The sequence below is a fragment of the Oncorhynchus clarkii genome, chromosome 33, assembly GCF_045791955.1.
Source record: "Oncorhynchus clarkii lewisi isolate Uvic-CL-2024 chromosome 33, UVic_Ocla_1.0, whole genome shotgun sequence".
Lineage (NCBI taxonomy): Eukaryota > Metazoa > Chordata > Actinopteri > Salmoniformes > Salmonidae > Oncorhynchus > Oncorhynchus clarkii.
In genome coordinates, this window is record NC_092179.1 from 33,893,482 (window position 1) to 33,916,448 (window position 22,967).

General features: G+C 58.0%; 1 protein-coding gene across 1 annotated transcript in view; it reads left to right on the forward strand.

Moving 5' to 3' along the window:
* Positions 1-22,967, forward strand: part of LOC139393213 (TBC1 domain family, member 30) — a 79,724-nt gene that overhangs the window by 21,490 nt on the left and 35,267 nt on the right. Inside the window, 1 exon segment of the mRNA XM_071141655.1 lies at positions 17,878-18,042. Coding sequence (XP_070997756.1) covers positions 17,878-18,042 — 165 coding nt within the window.

A 22,967-nucleotide genomic window follows, 5' to 3' on the forward strand; every position in this document is an offset into this window, starting at 1 on the left:
CCAGCTCTAGGGTACAGTGGCGGGGAGGGAAGACCTGCTCTAGGGTACAGTGGTGGGGGGAAGACCTGCTCTAGGGTACAGTGGGGGGGGGGGGGTCCAGCTCTAGGGTATAGTGGGGGGGAGTCTAGCTCTAGGGTACAGTGGGGGGGAGTCCAGCTCTAGGGTACAGTGGGGGGGAGTCCAGCTCTAGGGTGCAGTGGGGGGGGGGGGGGGAGTCCAGCTCTAGGGTGCAGTGGGGGGGGGGGGGCCTGCTCTAGGGTGCAGTGGGGGGGGGGAGTCCAGCTCTAGGGTGCAGTGGGGGGGGGGGGGGAGTCCAGCTTTAGGATACAGTGGGGAGGGGGGGGGAGTCCAGCTCTAGGGTACAGTGGGGGGGTGAGTCCTGCTCTAGGGTACAGTGGGGGGGGAGTCCAGCTCTAGGGTACAGTGGCGGGGGGGAGACCTGCTCTAGGGTACAGTGGGGGGGGGGGGGGGGAGTCCAGCTCTAGGTTACAGTGGGGGGGGGGGGGAGTCCAGCTCTAGGGTACAGTGGGGGGGGGGAGTCCAGCTCTAGGGTACAGTGGGGGGGAGTCCAGCTCTAGGGTACAGTGGGGGGGGGAAGACCTGCTCTAGGGTGCAGTGGGGGGGAGTCCAGCTCTAGGGTACAGTGGGGGGGGGGGGGGGGGGAGTCCAGCTCTAGGGTACAGTAGGGGGGGGGGGAGGGGAGTCCAGCTCTAGGGTACAGTGGGGGGGGGGGGGGGGTCCAGCTCTAGGGTACAGTGGGGGGGGGGGGTCCAGCTCTAGGATACAGTGGGGAGTCCAGCTCTAGGGTACAGTGGGGGGGTCCAGCTCTAGGATACAGTGGGGGGAGTCCTGCTCTAGGGTACAGTGGGGGGGTCCAGCTCTAGGATACAGTGGGGGGGTCCAGTTCTAGGATACAGTGGGGGGAGTCCTGGTCTAGGGTACAGTGGGGGAGTCCTGCTCTAGGGTACAGTGGGGGGGGGGGGGTCCAGCTCTAGGATACAGTGGGGGGGGGGGTCCAGCTCTAGGGTACAGTGGGGAGTCCAGCTCTAGGGTACAGTGGGGGGGGGGGGGGGGGTGAGTCCAGCTCTAGGGTACAGTGGGGGGGGGGGGAGTCCAGCTCTAGGGTGCAGTGGGGGGGGGGGATCCAGCTCTAGGGTGCAGTTGGGGGGGGGGGTCCAGCTCTAGGGTACAGTAGGGGTAGTCCAGCTCTAGGATACAGTGGGGGGAGCACAGCTCTAGGGTACAGTGGGGGGGGTGGGGGGGTAGTCCAGCTCTAGGGTACAGTGGGGGGGGGGGGGGGGGGTGAGTCCAGCTCTAGGGTGCAGTGGGGGGGGGGGGGGAGTCCAGCTCTAGGGTGCAGTGGGGGGGGGGGATCCAGCTCTAGCGTGCAGTGGGGGGGGGGGGGTCCAGCTCTAGGGTACAGTAGGGGTAGTCCAGCTCTAGGATACAGTGGGGGGAGCACAGCTCTAGGGTACAGTGGGGGGGGTGGGGGGGTAGTCCAGCTCTAGGGTACAGTGGGGGGGGGGGGGGGGGGGTCCAGCTCTAGGGTACAGTGGGGAGTCCAGCTCTAGGGTACAGTGGGGGGGGGGGTGTGAGTCCAGCTCTAGGGTACAGTGGGGGGGGGAGTCCAGCTCTAGGGTGCAGTGGGGGGGGGGGGATCCAGCTCTAGGGTGCAGTGGGGGGGGGTCCAGCTCTAGGGTACAGTAGGGGTAGTCCAGCTCTAGGATACAGTGGGGGGAGCCCAGCTCTAGGGTACAGTGGGGGGGGGTGGGGGGGTAGTCCAGCTCTAGGGTACAGTGGGGGGAGTCCAGCTCTAGGGTACAGTGGGGGGGAGTCCTGCTCTAGGGTACAGTGGGGGGGAGTCCAGCTCTAGGGTACAGTGGGGGGGTCCAGCTCTAGGATACAGTGGGGGGAGTCCTGCTCTAGGGTACAGTGGGGGGGTCCAGCTCTAGGATACAGTGGGGGGTTCCAGCTCTAGGATACAGTGGGGGGAGTCCTGCTCTAGGGTACAGTGGGGGGAGTCTTGCTCTAGGGTACAGTGGGGGGGGGGAGGGGAGTCCAGCTCTAGGATACAGTGTGGGGGGGGGGGGGGGGAGTCCAGCTCTAGGGTACAGTGGGGGGGGGGGGTCCAGCTCTAGGGTACAGTGGGGGGGGGGGGGGTGAGTCCTGCTCTAGGGTACAGTGGGGGGGAGTCCAGCTCTAGGGTACAGTGGGGGGGTCCAGCTCTAGGATACAGGGGGGGGAGTCCTGCTCTAGGGTACAGTGGGGGGGTCCAGCTCTAGGATACAGTGGGGGGAGTCCTGCTCTAGGGTACAGTGGGGGGAGTCCTGCTCTAGGGTACAGTGGGGGGGGGAGGGGAGTCCAGCTCTAGGGTACAGTGTGGGGGGGAGGGGAGTCCAGCTCTAGGGTACAGTGGGGGGGAGGGGAGTCCAGCTCTAGGGTACAGGGGGGGGGAGTCCAGCTCTAGGGTACAGTGGGAGGGGAGTCCAGCTCTAGGGTACAGTGGGGGGGTCCAGCTCTAGGATACAGTGGGGGGAGTCCTGCTCTAGGGTACAGTGGGGGGAGTCCTGCTCTAGGGTACAGTGGGGGGGGGAGGGGAGTCCAGCTCTAGGGTACAGTGTGGGGGGGAGGGGAGTCCAGCTCTAGGGTACAGTGGGGGGGGAGGGGAGTCCAGCTCTAGGGTACAGGGGGGGGGAGTCCAGCTCTAGGGTACAGTGGGAGGGGGAGTCCAGCTCTAGGGTACAGTGGGGAGTCCAGCTCTAGGGTAAAGTGGGGGGGGGGAGTCCAGCTCTAGGGTAAAGTGGGGGGGGGGGGGAGTCCAGCTCTAGGGTACAGTGGGGGAGTCCAGCCCTAGGGTACAGTGGCGGGGGGGAGACCTGCTCTAGGGTACAGTGGCGGGGGGGAGACCTGCTCTAGGGTACAGTGGCGGGGGGGAGACCTGATCTAGGGTACAGTGGCGGGGGGGAGTCCAGCTCTAGGGTACAGTGGGGGGGAGTCCTGCTCTAGGGTACAGTGGGGGGGGAGTCCAGCTCTAGGGTACAGTGGGGGGGAGTCCAGCTCTAGGGTACAGTGGGGGGATTCCAGCTCTAGGGTACAGTGGGGGGAGTCCAGCTCTAGGGTACAGTGGGGGTGGGGGAGTCCAGCTCTAGGGTACAGTGGGGGGGGTCCAGCTCTAGGATACACTGGGGGGGGTCCAGCTCTAAGATACACTGGGGGGGGGGGTCCAGCTCTTGGGTACAGTGGGGGGGAGTCCAGCTCTAGGGTACAGTGGGGAGTCCAGCTCTAGGGTACAGTGGGGGGGGGGGTGAGTCCAGCTCTAGGGTACAGTGGGGGGGAGTCCAGCTCTAGGGTGCAGCGGGGGGGAGTCCAGCTCTAGGGTGCAGTGAGGGGGCAGTCCAGCTCTAGGGTGCAGTTGGGGGGGGGGTGTCCAGCTCTAGGGTACAGTAGGGGTAGTCCAGCTCTAGGATACAGTGGGGGGAGCCCAGCTCTAGGGTACAGTGGGGGGGTAGTCCAGATCTAGGGTACAGTGGGGGGAGTCCAGCTCTAGGGTACAGTGGGGGGGAGTCCTGCTCTATGGTACAGTGGGGGGGGAGTCCAGCTCTAGGGTACAGTGGGGGGGGGGGGGGGGGGGGAGTCCAGCTCTAGGGTACAGTGGGGCGGGGGGGAGTCCAGCTCTAGGGTACTGTGGGGGGGGGGTCCAGCTCTAGGGTACTGTGGGGGGGGGAGGGGAGTCCAGCTCTAGGGTACAGTGGGGGGGGAGTCCAGCTCTAGGGTACAGTGGGGGGGTCCAGCTCTAGGATAGTGGGGGGAGTCCTGCTCTAGGGTACAGTGGGGGGGTCCAGCTCTAGGATACAGTGGGGGGAGTCCTGCTCTAGGATACAGTGGGGGGAGTCCTGCTCTAGGGTACAGTGGGGGGGGAGTCCAGCTCTAGGGTACAGTGTGGGGGGGAGGGGAGTCCAGCTCTAGGGTACAGTGGGGGGGGGAGGGGAGTCCAGCTCTAGGGTACAGTGGGGGGGGGTCCAGCTCTAGGGTACAGTGGGGGGGAGTCCAGCTCTAGGGTACAGTGGGAGGGGTAATCCAGCTCTAGGGTACAGTGGGGAGTCCAGCTCTAGGGTAAAGTGTGGGGGGGGGGGGGGGGGGTACAGTGGCGGGGGGGAGACCTGCTCTAGGGTACAGTGGCGGGGGGGAGACCTGCTCTAGGGTACAGTGGCGGGGGGGAGACCTGATCTAGGGTACAGTGGCGGGGGGGAGTCCAGCTCTAGGGTACAGTGGGGGGGAGTCCTGCTCTAGGGTACAGTGGGGGGGGAGTCCAGCTCTAGGGTACAGTGGGGGGGAGTCCAGCTCTAGGGTACAGTGGGGGGATTCCAGCTCTAGGGTACAGTGGGGGGAGTCCAGCTCTAGGGTACAGTGGGGGTGGGGGAGTCCAGCTCTAGGGTACAGTGGGGGGGGGTCCAGCTCTAGGATACACTGGGGGGGGTCCAGCTCTAAGATACACTGGGGGGGGGGTCCAGCTCTTGGGTACAGTGGGGGGGAGTCCAGCTCTAGGGTACAGTGGGGAGTCCAGCTCTAGGGTACAGTGGGGGGGGGGTGAGTCCAGCTCTAGGGTACAGTGGGGGGGAGTCCAGCTCTAGGGTGCAGCGGGGGGGAGTCCAGCTCTAGGGTGCAGTGAGGGGGCAGTCCAGCTCTAGGGTGCAGTTGGGGGGGGGGTGTCCAGCTCTAGGGTACAGTAGGGGTAGTCCAGCTCTAGGATACAGTGGGGGGAGCCCAGCTCTAGGGTACAGTGGGGGGGTAGTCCAGATCTAGGGTACAGTGGGGGGAGTCCAGCTCTAGGGTACAGTGGGGGGGAGTCCTGCTCTATGGTACAGTGGGGGGGGGAGTCCAGCTCTAGGGTACAGTGGGGGGGGGGGGGGGGGGGGAGTCCAGCTCTAGGGTACAGTGGGGCGGGGGGGAGTCCAGCTCTAGGGTACTGTGGGGGGGGGGTCCAGCTCTAGGGTACTGTGGGGGGGGGAGGGGAGTCCAGCTCTAGGGTACAGTGGGGGGGGAGTCCAGCTCTAGGGTACAGTGGGGGGGTCCAGCTCTAGGATAGTGGGGGGAGTCCTGCTCTAGGGTACAGTGGGGGGGTCCAGCTCTAGGATACAGTGGGGGGAGTCCTGCTCTAGGATACAGTGGGGGGAGTCCTGCTCTAGGGTACAGTGGGGGGGGAGTCCAGCTCTAGGGTACAGTGTGGGGGGGAGGGGAGTCCAGCTCTAGGGTACAGTGGGGGGGGGAGGGGAGTCCAGCTCTAGGGTACAGTGGGGGGGGGTCCAGCTCTAGGGTACAGTGGGGGGGAGTCCAGCTCTAGGGTACAGTGGGAGGGGTAATCCAGCTCTAGGGTACAGTGGGGAGTCCAGCTCTAGGGTAAAGTGGGGGGGGGGGGGGGGAGTCCAGCTCTAGGGTACAGTGGGGGGGAGTCCAGCTCTAGGGTACAGTGGGGGGGAGTCCAGCTCTAGGGTACAGTGGGGGGGAGTCCAGCTCTAGGGTACAGTGGGGGGGGAGTCCAGCTCTAGGATACAGTGTGGGGGTATGTGGGAGTCCAGCTCTAGGGTACAGTGGGGGGGGGTTGAGTCCAGCTCTAGGGTACAGTGGGGTTGAGTCCAGCTCTAGGGTACAGTGGGGGGGGGGAGTCCATCTCTAGGGTACAGTGGGGGGGGGGGGGGGGGGAGTCCAGCTCTAGGGTACAGTGGGGGGGGGGGGAGTCCAGCTCTAGGGTACAGTGGGGGGGGGGAGTCCAGCTCTAGGGTACAGTGGGGGGGGGGTCCAGCTCTAGGGTACAGTGGGGGGGGGGGGGAGTCCAGCTCTAGGGTACAGTGGGGGGGGAGTCCAGCTCTAGGGTACAGTGGGGGGGAGTCCAGCTCTAGGGTACAGTGGGGGGGAGTCCAGCTCTAGGGTACAGTGGGGGGGAGTCCAGCTCTAGGGTACAGTGGGGGGGAGTCCAGCTCTAGGGTACAGTGGGGGGGAGTCCAGCTCTAGGATACAGTGGGGGGGAGTCCAGCTTTAGGGTACAGTGGGGTTGAGTCCAGCTCTAGGGTACAGTGGGGTTGAGTCCAGCTCTAGGGTACAGTGGGGTTGAGTCCAGCTCTAGGGTACAGTGGGGTTGAGTCCAGCTCTAGGGTACAGTGGGGTTGAGTCCAGCTCTAGGGTACAGTGGGGGGGAGTCCAGCTTTAGGGTACAGTGGGGTTGAGTCCAGCTCTAGGGTACAGTGGGGTTGAGTCCAGCTCTAGGGTACAGTGGGGTTGAGTCCAGCTCTAGGGTACAGTGGGGTTGAGTCCAGCTCTAGGGTACAGTGGGGTTGAGTCCAGCTCTAGGGTACAGTGGGGTTGGGAGTCCAGCTCTAGGGTACAGTGGGGGGGAGTCCAGCTCTAGGGTACAGTGGGGGGGGAGTCCAGCTCTAGGGTACAGTGGGGGGGAGTCCAGCTCTAGGGTACAGTGGGAGGGGGAGTCCAGCTCTAGGGTACAGTGGGGTTGAGTCCAGCTCTAGGGTACAGTGGGGGGAGTCCTGCTCTAGGGTACAGTGGGGGGGGGGGGGGTCCAGCTCTAGGGTACAGTGGGTGGGGGGGGGGGAGTCCAGCTCTAGGGTAAAGTGGGGGGGGGGGGGGGGGGGAGTCCAGCTCTAGGGTACAGTGGGGGAGTCCAGCTCTAGGGTACAGTGGGGGAGTCCAGCTCTAGGGTACAGTGGGGGAGTCCAGCTCTAGGGTACAGTGGCGTGGGGGAGTCCAGCTCTAGGGTACAGTGGCGGGGGGGAGACCTGCTCTAGGGTACAGTGGCGTGGGGGAGACCTGCTCTAGGGTACAGTGGCGGGGGGGAGACCTGCTCTAGGGTACAGTGGCGGGGGGGAGACCTGCTCTAGGGTACAGTGGGGGGGGGGGGGGGGAGTCCAGCTCTAGGGTACAGTGGGGGGGAGTCCAGCTCTAGAGTACAGTGGGGGGAGTCCAGCTCTAGGGTACAGTGTGGGGGGAGTCCAGCTCTAGGGTACAGTGGGGGGGGGAGTCCAGCTCTAGGGTACAGTAGGGGGGGTCCAGCTCTAAGATACACTGGGGGGGGTCCAGCTCTAGGGTACAGTGGGGGGGAGTCCAGCTCTAGGGTACAGTGGCGGGGGGGAGACCTGCTCTAGGGTACAGTGGCGGGGGGGAGACCTGCTGTAGGGTACAGTGGCGGGGGGGGGGAGACCTGATCTAGGGTACAGTTGCGGGGGGGAGACCTGCTCTAGTGTACAGTGGGGGGAGTCCAGCTCTAGGGTACAGTGGGAGGGGGAGTCCAGCTCTAGGGTACAGTGGGGGGGGGAGCCCAGCTCTAGGGTTCAGTGGGGGGGGGGGGGGGGAGTCCAGCTCTAGGGTACAGTGGGGTGGGGAGCCCAGCTCTAGGGTTCAGTGGGGGGGGGGGGAGTCCAGCTCTAGGGTACAGTGGGGGGGGGGGGGACTCCAGCTCTAGGGTACAGTGGGGGGGGGGGGGGGACTCCAGCTCTAGGGTACAAGGGGGGGGGGGGGTGTCCAGCTCTAGGTTACAGTTGGGGTAGTCCAGCTCTAGGATACAGAGGGGGGGAGTCCAGCTCTAGGGTACAGTGGGGGGAGTCCAGCTCTAGGGTACAGTGGGGGGAGTCCAGCTCTAGGGTATAGTGGGGGGAAAGTCCAGCTCTAGGGTACAGTGGAGGTGGCAGTCCAGCTCTAGGGTACAGTGGGGGGGAGTCCAGCTCTAGGGTACAGTGGGGGGGGAGTCCAGCTCTAGGGTACAGTGGGGGGGAGTCCAGCTCTAGGGTACAGTGGGGGGGAGTCCAGCTCTAGGGTACAGTGGGGGGGAGTCCAGCTCTAGGGTACAGTGGGGGGGAGTCCAGCTCTAGGGTACAGTGGGGGGGGGAGTCCAGCTCTAGGGTACAGTGGGGGGGGGGGAGTCCAGCTCTAGGGTACAGTGGGGGGGGGTTGAGTCCAGCTCTAGGGTACAGTGGGGTTGAGTCCAGCTCTAGGGTACAGTGGGGGGGGGGAGTCCAGCTCTAGGGTACAGTGGGGGGGGGGAGTCCAGCTCTAGGGTACAGTGGGGGGGGGGGGGAGTCCAGCTCTAGGGTACAGTGGGGGGGGGGGGAGTCCAGCTCTAGGGTACAGTGGGGGGGGGGGGGGAGTCCAGCTCTAGGGTACAGTGGGGGGGGGGGGGGGGGGGAGTCCAGCTCTAGGGTACAGTGGGGGGGGGGGGGAGTCCAGCTCTAGGGTACAGTGGGGGGGGGGGGGGGGAGTCCAGCTCTAGGGTACAGTGGGGGGGAGTCCAGCTCTAGGGTACAGTGGGGGAGAGTCCAGCTCTAGGGTACAGTGGGGGGGAGTCCAGCTCTAGGGTACAGTGGGGGGGGAGTCCAGCTCTAGGATACAGTGGGGGGGAGTCCAGCTTTAGGGTACAGTGGGGGGGGGTTAGTCCAGCTCTAGGGTACAGTGGGGTTGAGTCCAGCTCTAGGGTACAGTGGGGTTGAGTCCAGCTCTAGGGTACAGTGGGGTTGAGTCCAGCTCTAGGGTACAGTGGGGTTGAGTCCAGCTCTATGGTACAGTGGGGTTGGGAGTCCAGCTCTAGGGTACAGTGGGGGGGGGAGTCCAGCTCTAGGGTACAGTGGGGGGGGGAGTCCAGCTCTAGGGTACAGTGGGGGGGAGTAAACAGCTCTAGGGTACAGTGGGAGGGGGAGTCCAGCACTAGGGTACAGTGGGGTTGAGTCCAGCACTAGGGTACAGTGGGGGGGGGAGTCCAGCTCTAGGGTACAGTGGGGGGGGGGGGGGGGGGGGTCCAGCTCTAGGGTACAGTGGGGGGGGGGGGTCCAGCTCTAGGGTACAGTGGGGGGGAGTCCAGCTCTAGGGTACAGTGGGGGGGGGGGGAGTCCAGCTCTAGGGTACAGTGGGGGGGGGGGAGTCCAGCTCTAGGGTACAGTGGGGGGGGGGGAGTCCAGCTCTAGGGTACAGTGGGGGGGGGGGGGGGGGGAGTCCAGCTCTAGGGTACAGTGGGGGGGGGGGAGTCCAGCTCTAGGGTACAGTGGGGGGGGAGTCCAGCTCTAGGGTACAGTGGGGGAGAGTCCAGCTCTAGGGTACAGTGGGGGAGAGTCCAGCTCTAGGGTACAGTGGGGGAGAGTCCAGCTCTAGGGTACAGTGGGGGGGAGTCCAGCTCTAGGGTACAGTGGGGGGGAGTCCAGCTCTAGGATACAGTGGGGGGGAGTCCAGCTTTAGGGTACAGTGGGGGGGGTTAGTCCAGCTCTAGGGTACAGTGGGGTTGAGTCCAGCTCTAGGGTACAGTGGGGTTGAGTCCAGCTCTAGGGTACAGTGGGGTTGAGTCCAGCTCTAGGGTACAGTGGGGTTGAGTCCAGCTCTAGGGTACAATGGGGTTGGGAGTCCAGCTCTAGGGTACAGTGGGGGGGGAGTCCAGCTCTAGGGTACAGTGGGGGGGGGAGTCCAGCTCTAGGGTACAGTGGGGGGGAGTCCAGCTCTAGGGTACAGTGGGAGGGGGAGTCCAGCACTAGGGTACAGTGGGGTTGAGTCCAGCACTAGGGTACAGTGGGGTTGAGTCCAGCTCTAGGGTACAGTGGGGGGGGGAGTCCAGCTCTAGGGTACAGTGGGGGGGGGGAGTCCAGCTCTAGGGTGCAGTGGGGAGGGGGGGGTGGAGTCCAGCTCTAGGGTACAGTGGGGTTGAGTCCAGCTCTAGGGTACAGTGGGGTTGAGTCCAGCTCTAGGGTACAGTGGGGTTGAGTCCAGCTCTAGGGTACAGTGGGGTTGAGTCCAGCTCTAGGGTACAGTGGGGTTGAGTCCAGCTCTAGGGTACAGTGGGGTTGAGTCCAGCTCTAGGGTACAGTGGGGTTGAGTCCAGCTCTAGGGTACAGTGGGGTTGAGTCCAGCTCTAGGGTACAGTGGGGTTGAGTCCAGCTCTAGGGTACAGTGGGGTTGAGTCCAGCTCTAGGGTACAGTGGGGTTGAGTCCAGCTCTAGGGTACAGTGGGGTTGAGTCCAGCTCTAGGGTACAGTGGGGTTCAGTCCAGCTCTAGGGTACAGTGGGGTTGAGTCCAGCTCTAGGGTACAGTGGGGTTGAGTCCAGCTCTAGGGTACAGTGGGGTTGAGTCCAGCTCTAGGTTACAGTGGGGTTGAGTCCAGCTCTAGGTTACAGTGGGGTTGAGTGTCCAGCTCTAGGGTACAGTGGGGGGGGGGGGAGTCCAGCTCTAGGGTACAGTGGGGGGGGGGAGTCCAGCTCTAGGGTACAGTGGGGGGGGGAATTCCAGCTCTAGGGTACAGTGGGGTTGAGTCCAGCTCTAGGGTACAGTGGGGTTGAGTCCAGCTCTAGGGTACAGTGGGGTTGAGTCCAGCTCTAGGGTACAGTGGGGGGGGAGTCCAGCTCTAGGGTACAGTGGGGGGGGAGTCCAGCTCTAGGGTACAGTGGGGGGGGGAGTCCAGCTCTAGGGTACAGTGGGGGGGGGAGTCCAGCTCTAGGGTACAGTGGGGGGGGGAGTCCAGCTCTAGGGTACAGTGGGCTGGGGAGTCCAGCTCTAGGGTACAGTGGGCTGGGGAGTCCAGCTTTAGGGTACAGTGGGGGGGTGAGTCCAGCTCTAGGGTACAGTGGGGGGGGTCCAGCTCTAGGGTACAGTGGGGGGGAGTCCAGCTCTAGGGTACAGTAGGGGGGAGTCCAGCTCTAGGGTACAGTAGGGGGGAGTCCAGCTCTAGGGTACAATGGGGGGGAGTCCAGCTCTAGGATACAGTGGGGGGGGAGTCCAGATCCAGGGTACAGTGGGGGGGGGGGGAGTCCAGCTCTAGGGTTCAGTGGGGGGTGTACAGTGGGGAGGAGTCCAGCTCTAGGGTATAGTGGGGGGGAGGGGAGTCCAGCTCTAGGGTACAGTGGGGGGGGGGGGTCCAGCTCTAGGGTACAGTGGGGGGGGGAGTCCAGCTCTAGGGTACAGTGGGGGGGGGAGTCCAGCTCTAGGGTACAGTGGGTGGGGGAGTCCAGCTCTAGGGTACAGTGGGGGGGGAGTCCAGCTCTAGGATACAGTGTGGGGGGGGGGGGGGGCGAGTCCAGCTCTAGGGTACAGTAGGGGTTGAGTCCAGCTCTAGGGTACAGTAGGGGTTGAGTCCAGCTCTAGGGTACAGTAGGGGTTGAGTCCAGCTCTAGGGTACAGTGGGGTTGAGTCCAGCTCTAGGGTACAGTGGGGTTGAGTCCAGCTCTAGAGTACAGTGGGGGGGGGGGGGTCCAGCTCTAGGGTACATTGGGGGGGGAGTCCAGCTCTAGGATACAGTGGGGGGGAGTCCAGCTCTAGGATACAGTGGGGGGGAGTCCAGCTCTAGGGTACAGTGGGGGGGAGTCCAGCTCTAGGGTACAGTGGGGGGGAGTCCAGCTCTAGGGTACAGTGGGGGGGAGTCCAGCTCTAGGATACAGTGGGGGGGAGTCCAGCTCTAGGGTACAGTGGGGGGGAGTCCAGCTCTAGGGTACAGTGGGGTTGAGTCCAGCTCTAGGGTACAGTGGGATTGAGTCCAGCTCTAGGGTACAGTGGGGGGTGGGGAGTCCAGCTCTAGGGTACAGTGGGGGGTGGGGAGTCCAGCTCTAGGGTACAGTGGGGGGTGGGGAGTCCAGCTCTAGGATACAGTGGGGGGGGGGGGTACAACTCTAGGGTACATTGGGGGGAGTCCAGCTCTAGGGTACAGTTGGGAGGAGTCCAGCCCTAGGGTACAGTGGGGGGGAGTCCAGCTCTAGGATACAGTGGTGGGGGGCGGGGGGGGTCCAGCTCTAGGGTACAGTGGGGGGGAGTCCAGCCCTAGGGTACAGTGGGGGGGAGTCCAGCTCTAGGATACAGTGGTGGGGGGCGGGGGGGTCCAGCTCTAGGGTACAGTGGGGGGGAGTCCAGCTCTAGGGTACAGTTGGGAGGAGTCCAGCCCTAGGGTACAGTGGGGGGGAGTCCAGCTCTAGGATACAGTGGTGGGGGGCGGGGGGGGTCCAGCTCTAGGGTACAGTGGGGGGGAGTCCAGCCCTAGGGTACAGTGGGGGGGAGTCCAGCTCTAGGGTACAGTGGGGTTGAGTGTCCAGCTCTAGGGTACAGTGGGGGGGGGGGGGGAGTCCAGCTCTAGTGTACAGTGGGGGGGGGGAGTCCAGCTCTAGGGTACAGTGGGGGGGGGGGGGAATTCCAGCTCTAGGGTACAGTTGGGGGGGAGTCCAGCTCTAGGGTACAGTTGGGGGGGAGTCCAGCTCTAGGGTACAGTGGGGGGGGGAGTCCAGCTCTAGGGTACAGTGGGGGGGGAGTCCAGCTCTAGGGTACAGTGGGGGGGAGTCCAGCTCTAGGGTACAGTAGGGGGGAGTCCAGCTCTAGGGTACAGTGGGGGGGAGTCCAGCTCTAGGATACAGTGGGGGGGGGGGGGAGTCCAGCTCCAGGGTACAGTGGGGGGGGGGGGGGAGTCCAGCTCTAGGGTTCAGTGGGGGGTGTACAGTGGGGGGGGAGTCCAGCTCTAGGGTACAGTGGGGGGGGAGTCCAGCTCTAGGGTACAGTGGGGGGGGGAGTCCAGCTCTAGGGTACAGTGGGGGGGGGAGTCCAGCTCTAGGGTACAGTGGGGGGGAGTCCAGCTCTAGGGTACAGTAGGGGGGAGTCCAGCTCTAGGGTACAGTGGGGGGGAGTCCAGCTCTAGGATACAGTGGGGGGGGGGGGGAGTCCAGCTCCAGGGTACAGTGGGGGGGGGGGAGTCCAGCTCTAGGGTTCAGTGGGGGGTGTACAGTGGGGAGGAGTCCAGCTCTAGGGTATAGTGGGGGGGAGGGGAGTCCAGCTCTAGGGTACAGTGGGGGGGGGGGGGGGGCAGTCCAGCTCTAGGGTACAGTGGGGTTGAGTCCAGCTCTAGGGTACAGTGGGATTGAGTCCAGCTCTAGGGTACAGTGGGGGGTGGGGAGTCCAGCTCTAGGGTACAGTGGGGGGTGGGGAGTCCAGCTCTAGGGTACAGTGGGGGGTGGGGAGTCCAGCTCTAGGATACAGTGGGGGGGGGGGGGGGTACAACTCTAGGGTACATTGGGGGGGAGTCCAGCTCTAGGGTACAGTTGGGAGGAGTCCAGCCCTAGGGTACAGTGGGGGGGAGTCCAGCTCTAGGATACAGTGGTGGGGGGCGGGGGGGTCCAGCTCTAGGGTACAGTGGGGGGGAGTCCAGCCCTAGGGTACAGTGGGGGGGAGTCCAGCTCTAGGATACAGTGGTGGGGGGCGGGGGGGTCCAGCTCTAGGGTACAGTGGGGGGGAGTCCAGCTCTAGGGTACAGTGGGGTTGAGTGTCCAGCTCTAGGGTACAGTGGGGGGGAGTCCAGCTCTAGGGTACAGTGGGGTTGAGTCCAGCTCTAGGGTACAGTGGGATTGAGTCCAGCTCTAGGGTACAGTGGGGGGTGGGGAGTCCAGCTCTAGGGTACAGTGGGGGGGGGGGGGGGGGCAGTCCAGCTCTAGGGTACAGTGGGTGGGGGGGGGGGGGGAGTCCAGCTCTAGGGTACAGTGGGGGGGGGGAGTCCAGCTCTAGGGTACAGTGGGGGGGAGAGTCCAGCTCTAGGGTACAGTGGGGGGGGAGTCCAGCTCTAGGGTACAGTGGGGGGGAGTCCAGCTCTAGGGTACAGTGGGGGGGGGAGTCCAGCTCTAGGTCACAGTGTGGGGGGGGGGGGGGGAGTCCAGCTCTAGGGTACAGTGGGGGGGGGGGGGAGTCCAGCTCTAGGGTACAGTGGGGGGGGAGTCCAGCTCTAGGGTACAGTGGGGGGGGGAGTCCAGCTCTAGGGTACAGTGGGGGGGGGAGTCCAGCTCTAGGGTACAGTGGGGGGGGGAGTCCAGCTCTAGGGTACAGTGGGGGGGGGAGTCCAGCTCTAGGGTACAGTGGGGGGGGAGTCCAGCTCTAGGGTACAGTAGGGGTTGAGTCCAGCTCTAGGGTACAGTAGGGGTTGAGTCCAGCTCTAGGGTACAGTGGGGGGGGGAGTCCAGCTCTAGGGTACAGTGGGGGGAGTCCAGCTCTAGGGTACAGTGTGTGGGGGGGGGGAGGGAGTCCAGCTCTAGGGTACAGTGGGGGGAGTCCAGCTCTAGGGTACAGTGGGGAGGAGTCCAGCTCTAGGGTATAGTGGGGGGGGGAGGGGAGTCCAGCTCTAGGGTACAGTGGGGGGGCAGTCCAGCTCTAGGGTACAGTGGGGAGGAGTCCAGCTCTAGGGTATAGTGGGGGGGAGGGGAGTCCAGCTCTATGGTACAGTGGGGAGGAGTCCAGCTCTAGGGTATAGTGGGGGGGAGGGGAGTCCAGCTCTAGGGTACAGTGGGGGGGCAGTCCAGCTCTAGGGTACAGTGGGGGGGGGGGGGGTCCAGCTCTAGGGTACAGTGGGGTTGAGTCCAGCTCTAGGGTACAGTGGGATTGAGTCCAGCTCTAGGGTACAGTGGGGGGTGGGGAGTCCAGCTCTAGGGTACAGTGGGGGGTGGGGAGTCCAGCTCTAGGGTACAGTGGGGGGTGGGGAGTCCAGCTCTAGGATACGGGGGGGGGGGGGAGTCCAGCTCTATTGTACAGTGGGGGGGGGAGTCCAGCTCTAGGGTACAGTGGGGGGGAGTCCAGCTCTAGGGTACAGTGGGGAGGAGTCCAGCTCTAGGGTATAGTGGGGGGGAGGGGAGTCCAGCTCTAGGGTACAGTGGGGGGGCAGTCCAGCTCTAGGGTACAGTGGGGGGGGGGGGGTCCAGCTCTAGGGTACAGTGGGGTTGAGTCCAGCTCTAGGGTACAGTGGGATTGAGTCCAGCTCTAGGGTACAGTGGGGGGTGGGGAGTCCAGCTCTAGGGTACAGTGGGGGGTGGGGAGTCCAGCTCTAGGGTACAGTGGGGGGTGGGGAGTCCAGCTCTAGGATACGGGGGGGGGGGGGAGTCCAGCACTAGGGTACAGTGGGGTTGAGTCCAGCTCTAGGGTACAGTGGGATTGAGTCCAGCTCTAGGGTACAGTGGGGGGTGGGGAGTCCAGCTCTAGGATACAGTGGGGGGGGGGGGGGGGGGTACAACTCTAGGGTACATTGGGGGGGGAGTCCAGCTCTAGGGTACAGTTGGGAGGAGTCCAGCCCTAGGGTACAGTGGGGGGGAGTCCAGCTCTAGGATACAGTGGTGGGGGGCGGGGGGGTCCAGCTCTAGGGTACAGTGGGGGGGGGGGGGGTGAGTCCAGCTCTAGGGTACAGTGGGGGGGGGGGGAAACTCATTGTTTATTGAAAATCGGCATCAAACTCATAGCGTGCACTTTGAACACCCTGTGAAGTTGACCATCATGTATTTTAATCTGTAGCCTAAGAAACGACATGGTCGTAGTGGAGGGACTGCACACCTTATCATCATGTGACTCCAACATTTGATCTGAGCTTTATCTTGGCCAGGTCGCAGTTGTAAATGAGGACTTCTTCTCAGCTAGCCTACCTGGTTAAATAAAGGTCAAATATAAATGTCTGTATAAATGTATTTGTGTATATAGGCGTTTCCACGGCCATATCTCCCATAATACATTTTACGGACACACAAAGATCCCATGTAATATGAACATGATCTGTAACCATTTTATAAAATTGTACTGAAATGTTGTTAATTGTTTGTATGGTATGGCTTTACTGACATATACACTGTGGCTGGAAACGTGGTCTACGACGGGCCGTAGGGTCTACTGCGGGCCGTGGGGTCTACTGCGGGCCGTGGGGTCTACTGCGGGCCGTGGGGTCTACTGCGGGCAGTGGGGTCTACTGCGGGCCGTGGGGTCTACTGCGGGCCAATTTTACTCTGAATGATAAAATCACATTACAGCTACTACTGCCAGTCTGTCACTCCCACACACGTAATGTATTTTGAAGTCTGTTATAAAATGCATTTTAATGTTTAAAAATGGTTTTATAATGTATATTACTGCCTTAATGTTGCTGGCCCCAGGAAGACTAGCTGCTGCCTTGACAGGAACTAATGAGGATCCATAATAAACCCCAGGAAGACTAGCTGCTGCCTTGACAGGAACTAATGGGGATCCATAATAAACCCCAGGAAGAGTAGCTGCTGCCTTGACAGGAACTAATGGGGATCCATAATAAACTCCAGGAAGAGTAGCTGCTGCCTTGACAGGAACTAATGGGGATCCATAATAAACCCCAGGAAGAGTGGCTGCTGCCTTGACAGGAACTAATGGGGATCCATAATAAACCCCAGGAAGAGTAGCTGCTGCCTTGGCAGGAACTAATGGGGATCCATAATAAACCCCAGGAAGAGTAGCTGCTGCCTTGACAGGAACTAATGGGGATCCATAATAAACCCCAGGAAGAGTGGCTGCTGCCTTGACAGGAACTAATGGGGATCCATAATAAACCCCAGGAAGAGTAGCTGCTGCCTTGGCAGGAACTAATGGGGATCCATAATAAACCCCAGGAAGAGTAGCTGCTGCCTTGACAGGAACTAATGAGGATCCATAATAAACCCCAGGAAGAGTTGCTGCTGCCTTGACAGGAACTAATGGGGATCCATAATAAACCCCAGGAAGACTAGCTGCTGCCTTGACAGGAACTAATGGGGATCCATAATAAACCCCAGGAGGAGTAGCTGCTGCCTGGGTAGGAACTAATGAGGATCCATAATAAACCCCAGGAAGAGTAGCTGCTGCCTTGGCAGGAACTAATGAGGATCCATAATAAACCCCAGGAAGAGTAGCTGCTGCCTGGGTAGGAACTAATGGGGATCCATAATAAACCCCAGGAAGACTAGCTGCTGCCTTGACAGGAACTAATGGGGATCCATAATAAGCCCCAGGAAGACTAGCTGCTGCCTTGACAGGAACTAATGGGGATCCATAATAAACCCCAGGAAGACTAGCTGCTGCCTTGACAGGAACTAATGGGGATACATAATAAACTCCAGGAAGAGTAGCTGCTGCTTTGACAGGAACTAATGGGGATCCATAATAAACCCCAGGAAGAGTAGCTGCTGCCTTGACAAGAACTAATGGGGATCCATAATAAACTCCAGGAAGAGTAGCTGCTGCCTTGACAGGAACTAATGGGGATCCATAATAAACCCCAGGAAGAGTAGCTGCTGCCTTGACAGGAACTAATGGGGATCCATAATAAACCCCAGGAAGAGTAGCTGCTGCCTTGGCAGGAACTAATGGGGATCCATAATAAACCCCAGGAAGAGTAGCTGCTGCCTTGACAGGAACTAATGAGGATCCATAATAAACCCCAGGAAGAGTTGCTGCTGCCTTGACAGGAACTAATGGGGATCCATAATAAACCCCAGGAAGAGTAGCTGCTGCCTGGGTAGGAACTAATGGGGATCCATAATAAACCCCAGGAAGAGTAGCTGCTGCCTTGACAGGAACTAATGAGGATCCATAATAAACCCCAGGAAGAGTAGCTGCTGCCTTGGCAGGAACTAATGAGGATCCATAATAAACCCCAGGAAGAGTAGCTGCTGCCTTGACAGGAACTAATGGGGATCCATAATAAACCCCAGGAAGAGTAGCTGCTGCCTTGGCAGGAACTAATGGGGATCCATAATAAACCCCAGGAAGAGTAGCTGCTGTCTTGACAGGAACTAATGGGGATCCATAATAAACCCCAGGAAGAGTAGCTGCTGCCTTGGCAGGAACTAATGGAGATCCATAATAAATACAAATATACATGACAGCCTGATTATTATTACTACTCTGAGGAGCTGATATACAGTATCTATAGTGTTCCAGCTACAGGACCGGTCTCCAGTCAGCCAAGCTGATCTATATATCTATATCTATATATCTATATTGTTTCAGCACCAGAAGAGTTGAGCTGTATCATAGGGGAGAGGTACGCTACAGGACCGGTCTCCAGTCAGCCAAGCTGATCTATATATCTATATCTATGTATCTATATTGTGTTTCAGCACCAGAAGAGTTGAGCTGTATCATAGGAGAGGTACGCTACAGGACAGGTCTCCAGTCAGCCAAGCTGCTGCGCCAGCTGAAGAGGAGAGACCGCCTCAGTCACAAGCTCCAGAAGAACTATGACATCATCACCGCCTGTCTGCAGGCCGTGTCCCAGAAGAGAAGTAAGGAGACGCGGTAGTGCCCTGTGTAGTCGTGCTCCCTATTCCCTATGTAGTGTCGTGCTATTCCCTATGTAGTGTCGTGCTCCCTATTCCCTGTGTAGTGTCGTGCTCCTATTCCCTGTGTAGTGTCGTGCTCCCTATTCCCTGTGTAGTGTGGTTCTCCTATTCCCTGTGTAGTGTCGTGCTCCCTATTCCCTGTGTAGTGTCGTGCTCCCTATTCCCTATGTAGTGTCGTGCTCCCTATTCCCTGTGTAGTGTCGTGCTCCCTATTCCCTGTGTAGTGTCGTGCTCCCTATTCCCTATGTAGTGTCGTGCTCCCTATTCCCTATGTAGTGTCGTGCTCCCTATTCCCTGTGTAGTCGTGCTCCCTATTCCCTATGTAGTGTCGTGCTCCCTATTCCCTATGTAGTGTCGTGCTCCCTATTCCCTGTGTAGTGTCGTGCTCCCTATTCCCTATGTAGTGTCGTGCTCCTATTCCCTGTGTAGTGTCGTGCTCCCTATTCCCTGTGTAGTGTGGTTCTCCTATTCCCTGTGTAGTGTCGTGCTCCTATTCCCTGTGTAGTGTCGTGCTCCCTATTCCCTGTGTAGTGTCGTGCTCCTATTCCCTGTGTAGTGTCGTGCTCCTATTCCCTGTGTAGTGTCGTGCTCCCTATTCCCTGTGTAGTGTCGTGCTCCCTATTCCCTGTGTAGTGTCGTGCTCCCTATTCCCTGTGTAGTGTCGTGCTCCCTATTCCCTGTGTAGTGTCGTGCTCCTATTCCCTGTGTAGTGTCGTGCTCCTATTCCCTATATTACCCTGACCACACCCTCCAGACGGTGTGCCCAGGGCCTCCAGACGGTGTGCCCAGGGCCTCCAGACGGTGTGCCCAGGGCCTCCAGACGGTGTGCCCAGGGCCTCCAGACGGTGTGCCCAGGGCCTCCAGACGGTGTGCCCAGGGCCTCCAGACGGTGTGCCCAGGGCCTCCAGACGGTGTGCCCAGGGCCTCCAGACGGTGTGCCCAGGGCCTCCAGACGGTGTTCACACCCCTCCACTTTTTCCACATTTTATTGTTACAGCCTGAATTTAAAATGGATTCAATGTAGTGTTTTTGTTGCTGCGTACTGGTGTTCCCTATATTTATATATTTTGGGGGGGCAATGAGCACATTTTATGTCTTGTGAGCGGAAACTTGAACATTGAGAAAGTTGTGCAACTTCCGGTGCACGTTCACAGTGTTAGACAGTAGCCAATAGGCTGTACCCTTACAGTTTCAGTAGCCAATAGGCTGTACCCTTACAGTTTTAGACAGTAGCCAATAGGCGGTGCCCTTAGTTTTAGACAGTAGCCAATAGGCTGTGCCCTTACAGTTTCAGTAGCCAATAGGCTGTACCCTTACAGTTTTAGACAGTAGCCAATAGGCGGTGCCCTTAGTTTTAGACAGTAGCCAATAGGCTGTGCCCTTACAGTTTCAGTAGCCAATAGGCTGTACCCTTACAGTTTTAGACAGTAGCCAATAGGCTGTGCCCTTACAGTGTTAGACAGTAGCCAATAGGCTGTATGTACCCTTACAGTTTCAGTAGCCAATAGGCTGTACCCTTACAGTTTCAGTAGCCAATAGGCTGTGCCCTTACCGTTTAGACAGTAGCCAATAGGCTGTATGTACCCTTACAGTTTCAGTAGCCAATAGGCTGTACCCTTACTGTTTTAGACAGTAGCCAATAGGCTGTGCCCTTATAGTTTTAGAGAGTAGCCAATAGGCTATTGTGGCTATTTTGAGCATAATGTAGTCCTACCAACAAAACCAATGGAACAAATTCCATGACATTTTCACATGGCAATAGCTTCTGATTTCTATGGCCTACAGTAGTCTGTCTATATGTGGTGTTCAATTCAGGCCTACATTGATGGGCTTGACATTAATGATAGATTTGACTTGATCTTTAACACCATGGGTCTGTAAATTGTATTGTGTTGTATGATGCAAGAAACCACGTATTGTTATTACCATGCAGTAAAGTAGACCACATTGTGGGCTACCCTTCCGCCTATTGGCTTATTTGCATATTCAAGCCTGTCTCAAAATACAACACTGCCCCTTTAAGACATACGCTTGTTTACGTCGACTGTCTTTTCAGACTGCTTGAAATGTAGCCGACACGTGTTGTGCTTTGGAAGCAGTAACTCCCCATTGCTGACCTAATACTGATCTATACTTGGGCTAATAACTCGCTAACTAACAAAGAATATCGACGATAGTGCACTGGTCTGAATAGCGCATTCACTCGCTGGTGACGGGAAGACCGCTGGTGGACAACCCCCACCAATAGAGTTGCGCTCTGGCTCTGCCTACAACAACATCACAGATTCAATCTAGCGAAGTTACATTTGTTTTGGTTTGTTTCATTGAAAAGGGCCTGATTTTATTATGTTGATTTTATCACAGAAAAAAATGGTTGATCTGCAAACTAATGGAGTGAATTTCCGTCTCTTGCGTCTCTGCGTGCAGCATGGCGTTAAACCAGCAGTCCAGGAGGAAGTGCGCAGCCGCATTGTTGCCTACAACAAACGATAAACCATAATGTCAACGGGATTATGCTTTTTGAAATTTTTACAAATTACTTAATGAAAATCTTAAATGTCTTTTCATAAACATTGGATCCCTTTGTTATGACGAGCCTAAATAAGTTCAGGAGTAAACATTTGCTTAACAAGTCACATAATAAGTTGCATGGACAATAATAGTGTTTAACATGTTTTTTTTTAATGACTTCCTCATCTCTGCTTTCCACCAGACACTGGGAGTTAAATTCACCTTTTCAGCTGGACAATAACCTGAAACACAAGCTCAGATATAGACTGGAGTTTGCTTACCAATTAGACATTGAATGTTCCTGAGGGTCCTAGTTACCGTTTTGACTTAATTCTGTTTGAAGATCTGTAGCAAGACTTGAAAAGGGCTGTCTGACAATGATCAACAACCAACTTGAGTTTGAACAAAAAAAAAACAAGTTTTCAAATGTTGTATAATCCAGCTGTAGGAAGCTCTTTGAGATTTACCCATAACGACCCACAGCTGTAGAAAGCTCTTTGAGATTTACCCATAACGACCCACAGCTGTAGGAAGCTCTTTGAGATTTACCCATAACGACCCACAGCTGTAGGAAGCTCTGAGATTTACCCATAACGACCCACAGCTGTAGGAAGCTCTTTGAGATTTACCCATAACGACCCACAGCTGTAGGAAGCTCTATGAGATTTACCCATAACGACCCACAGCTGTAGGAAGCTCTATGAGATTTACCCATAACGACCCACAGCTGTAAAGCTCTGAGATTTACCCATAACGACCCACAGCTGTAATCGCTGTCAAAGGTGATTATGTATTGACTCAGGGGTGTGAATACTGATGTATTGACTCAGGGGTGTGAATACTGATGTATTGACTCAGGGGTGTGAATACTGATGTATTGACTCAGGGGTGTGAATACTTATTTATTGACTCAGGGGTGTGAATACTTATGTATTGACTCAGGGGTGTGAATACTTATGTATTGACTCAGGGGTGTGAATACTTATGTATTGACTCAGGTGTGTGAATACTTATGTATTGACTCAGGGGTGTGAATACTTATGTATTGACTCAGGGGTGTGAATACTTATGTATTGACTCAGGGGTGTGAATACTTATGTATTGACTCAGGTGTGTGAATACTTATGTATTGACTCAGGGGTGTGAATACTTATGTATTGACTCAGGGGTGTGAATACTGATGTATTGACTCAGGGGTGTGAATACTGATGTATTGACTCAGGGGTGTGAATACTTATGTATTGACTCAGGGGTGTGAATACTTATTTATTGACTCAGGGGTGTGAATACTTATGTATTGACTCAGGGGTGTGAATACTGATGTATTGACTCAGGGGTGTGAATACTGATGTATTGACTCAGGGGTGTGAATACTGATGTATTGACTCAGGGGTGTGAATACTTATTTATTGACTCAGGGGTGTGAATACTGATGTATTGACTCAGGGGTGTGAATACTTATTTATTGACTCAGGGGTGTGAATACTGATGTATTGACTCAGGGGTGTGAATACTTATTTATTGACTCAGGGGTGTGAATACTTATGTATTGACTCAGGGGTGTGAATACTTATGTATTGACTCAGGGGTGTGAATACTTATGTATTGACTCAGGGGTGTGAATACTTATGTATTGACTCAGGGGTGTGAATACTTGTTGATTTTTTTATTTATTTTTATACTTTTGATTTTTTTAATTTTTTTAAAAATGTGCTAACATTTCTTAAAACATGTTTTCACTTTGTCATTATGGGGTTTTGTGGGTAAATGGGGGGGATTAATGCTGTAACACGACAAAATGTGGATTAAGTCAAGGGGTATGAATATGTTCTGTTGTCTGTTCTCTGCCCCCACCCACCCAGTTAACCCCCCCCCCCCCCCCCCCCCCTTCAGTTGGTGATGTCATTGTCTTCAGGGTGGATGGATGTTGGCTGTGCAGGTTTGCTCTTATTAACCAGGAAGTGGTATGGGTGTTTCCCCCAGAGAGCTGAGTAGACTAGCATGCTCCACGTCTCAGCACCATATTATAACCTACCAACACCATTCCTCAATATCCTGCCCAGTGCCCAACCAGACAGTGATCTATGTCTGCTTGGATAGGTTGTTTTCACACAGTACTTTCCAGCAGGGCTCCATGATCTACAGTAGATGTGGAACTGTAGACAGGCAAGTGCAGGATCTGTACATCTGGTTACTCCATTCTTACAGCTCACTTTTCTTAATGTCCTTCTCTGTTCAATCACCATGCAGCATGGCACCTACCATGGAGGTAAAGTATGTAGTAACAGGGATCAACATGGCACCTACCATGGAGGTAAAGTATGTAGTAACAGGGATCAACATGGCACCTACCATGG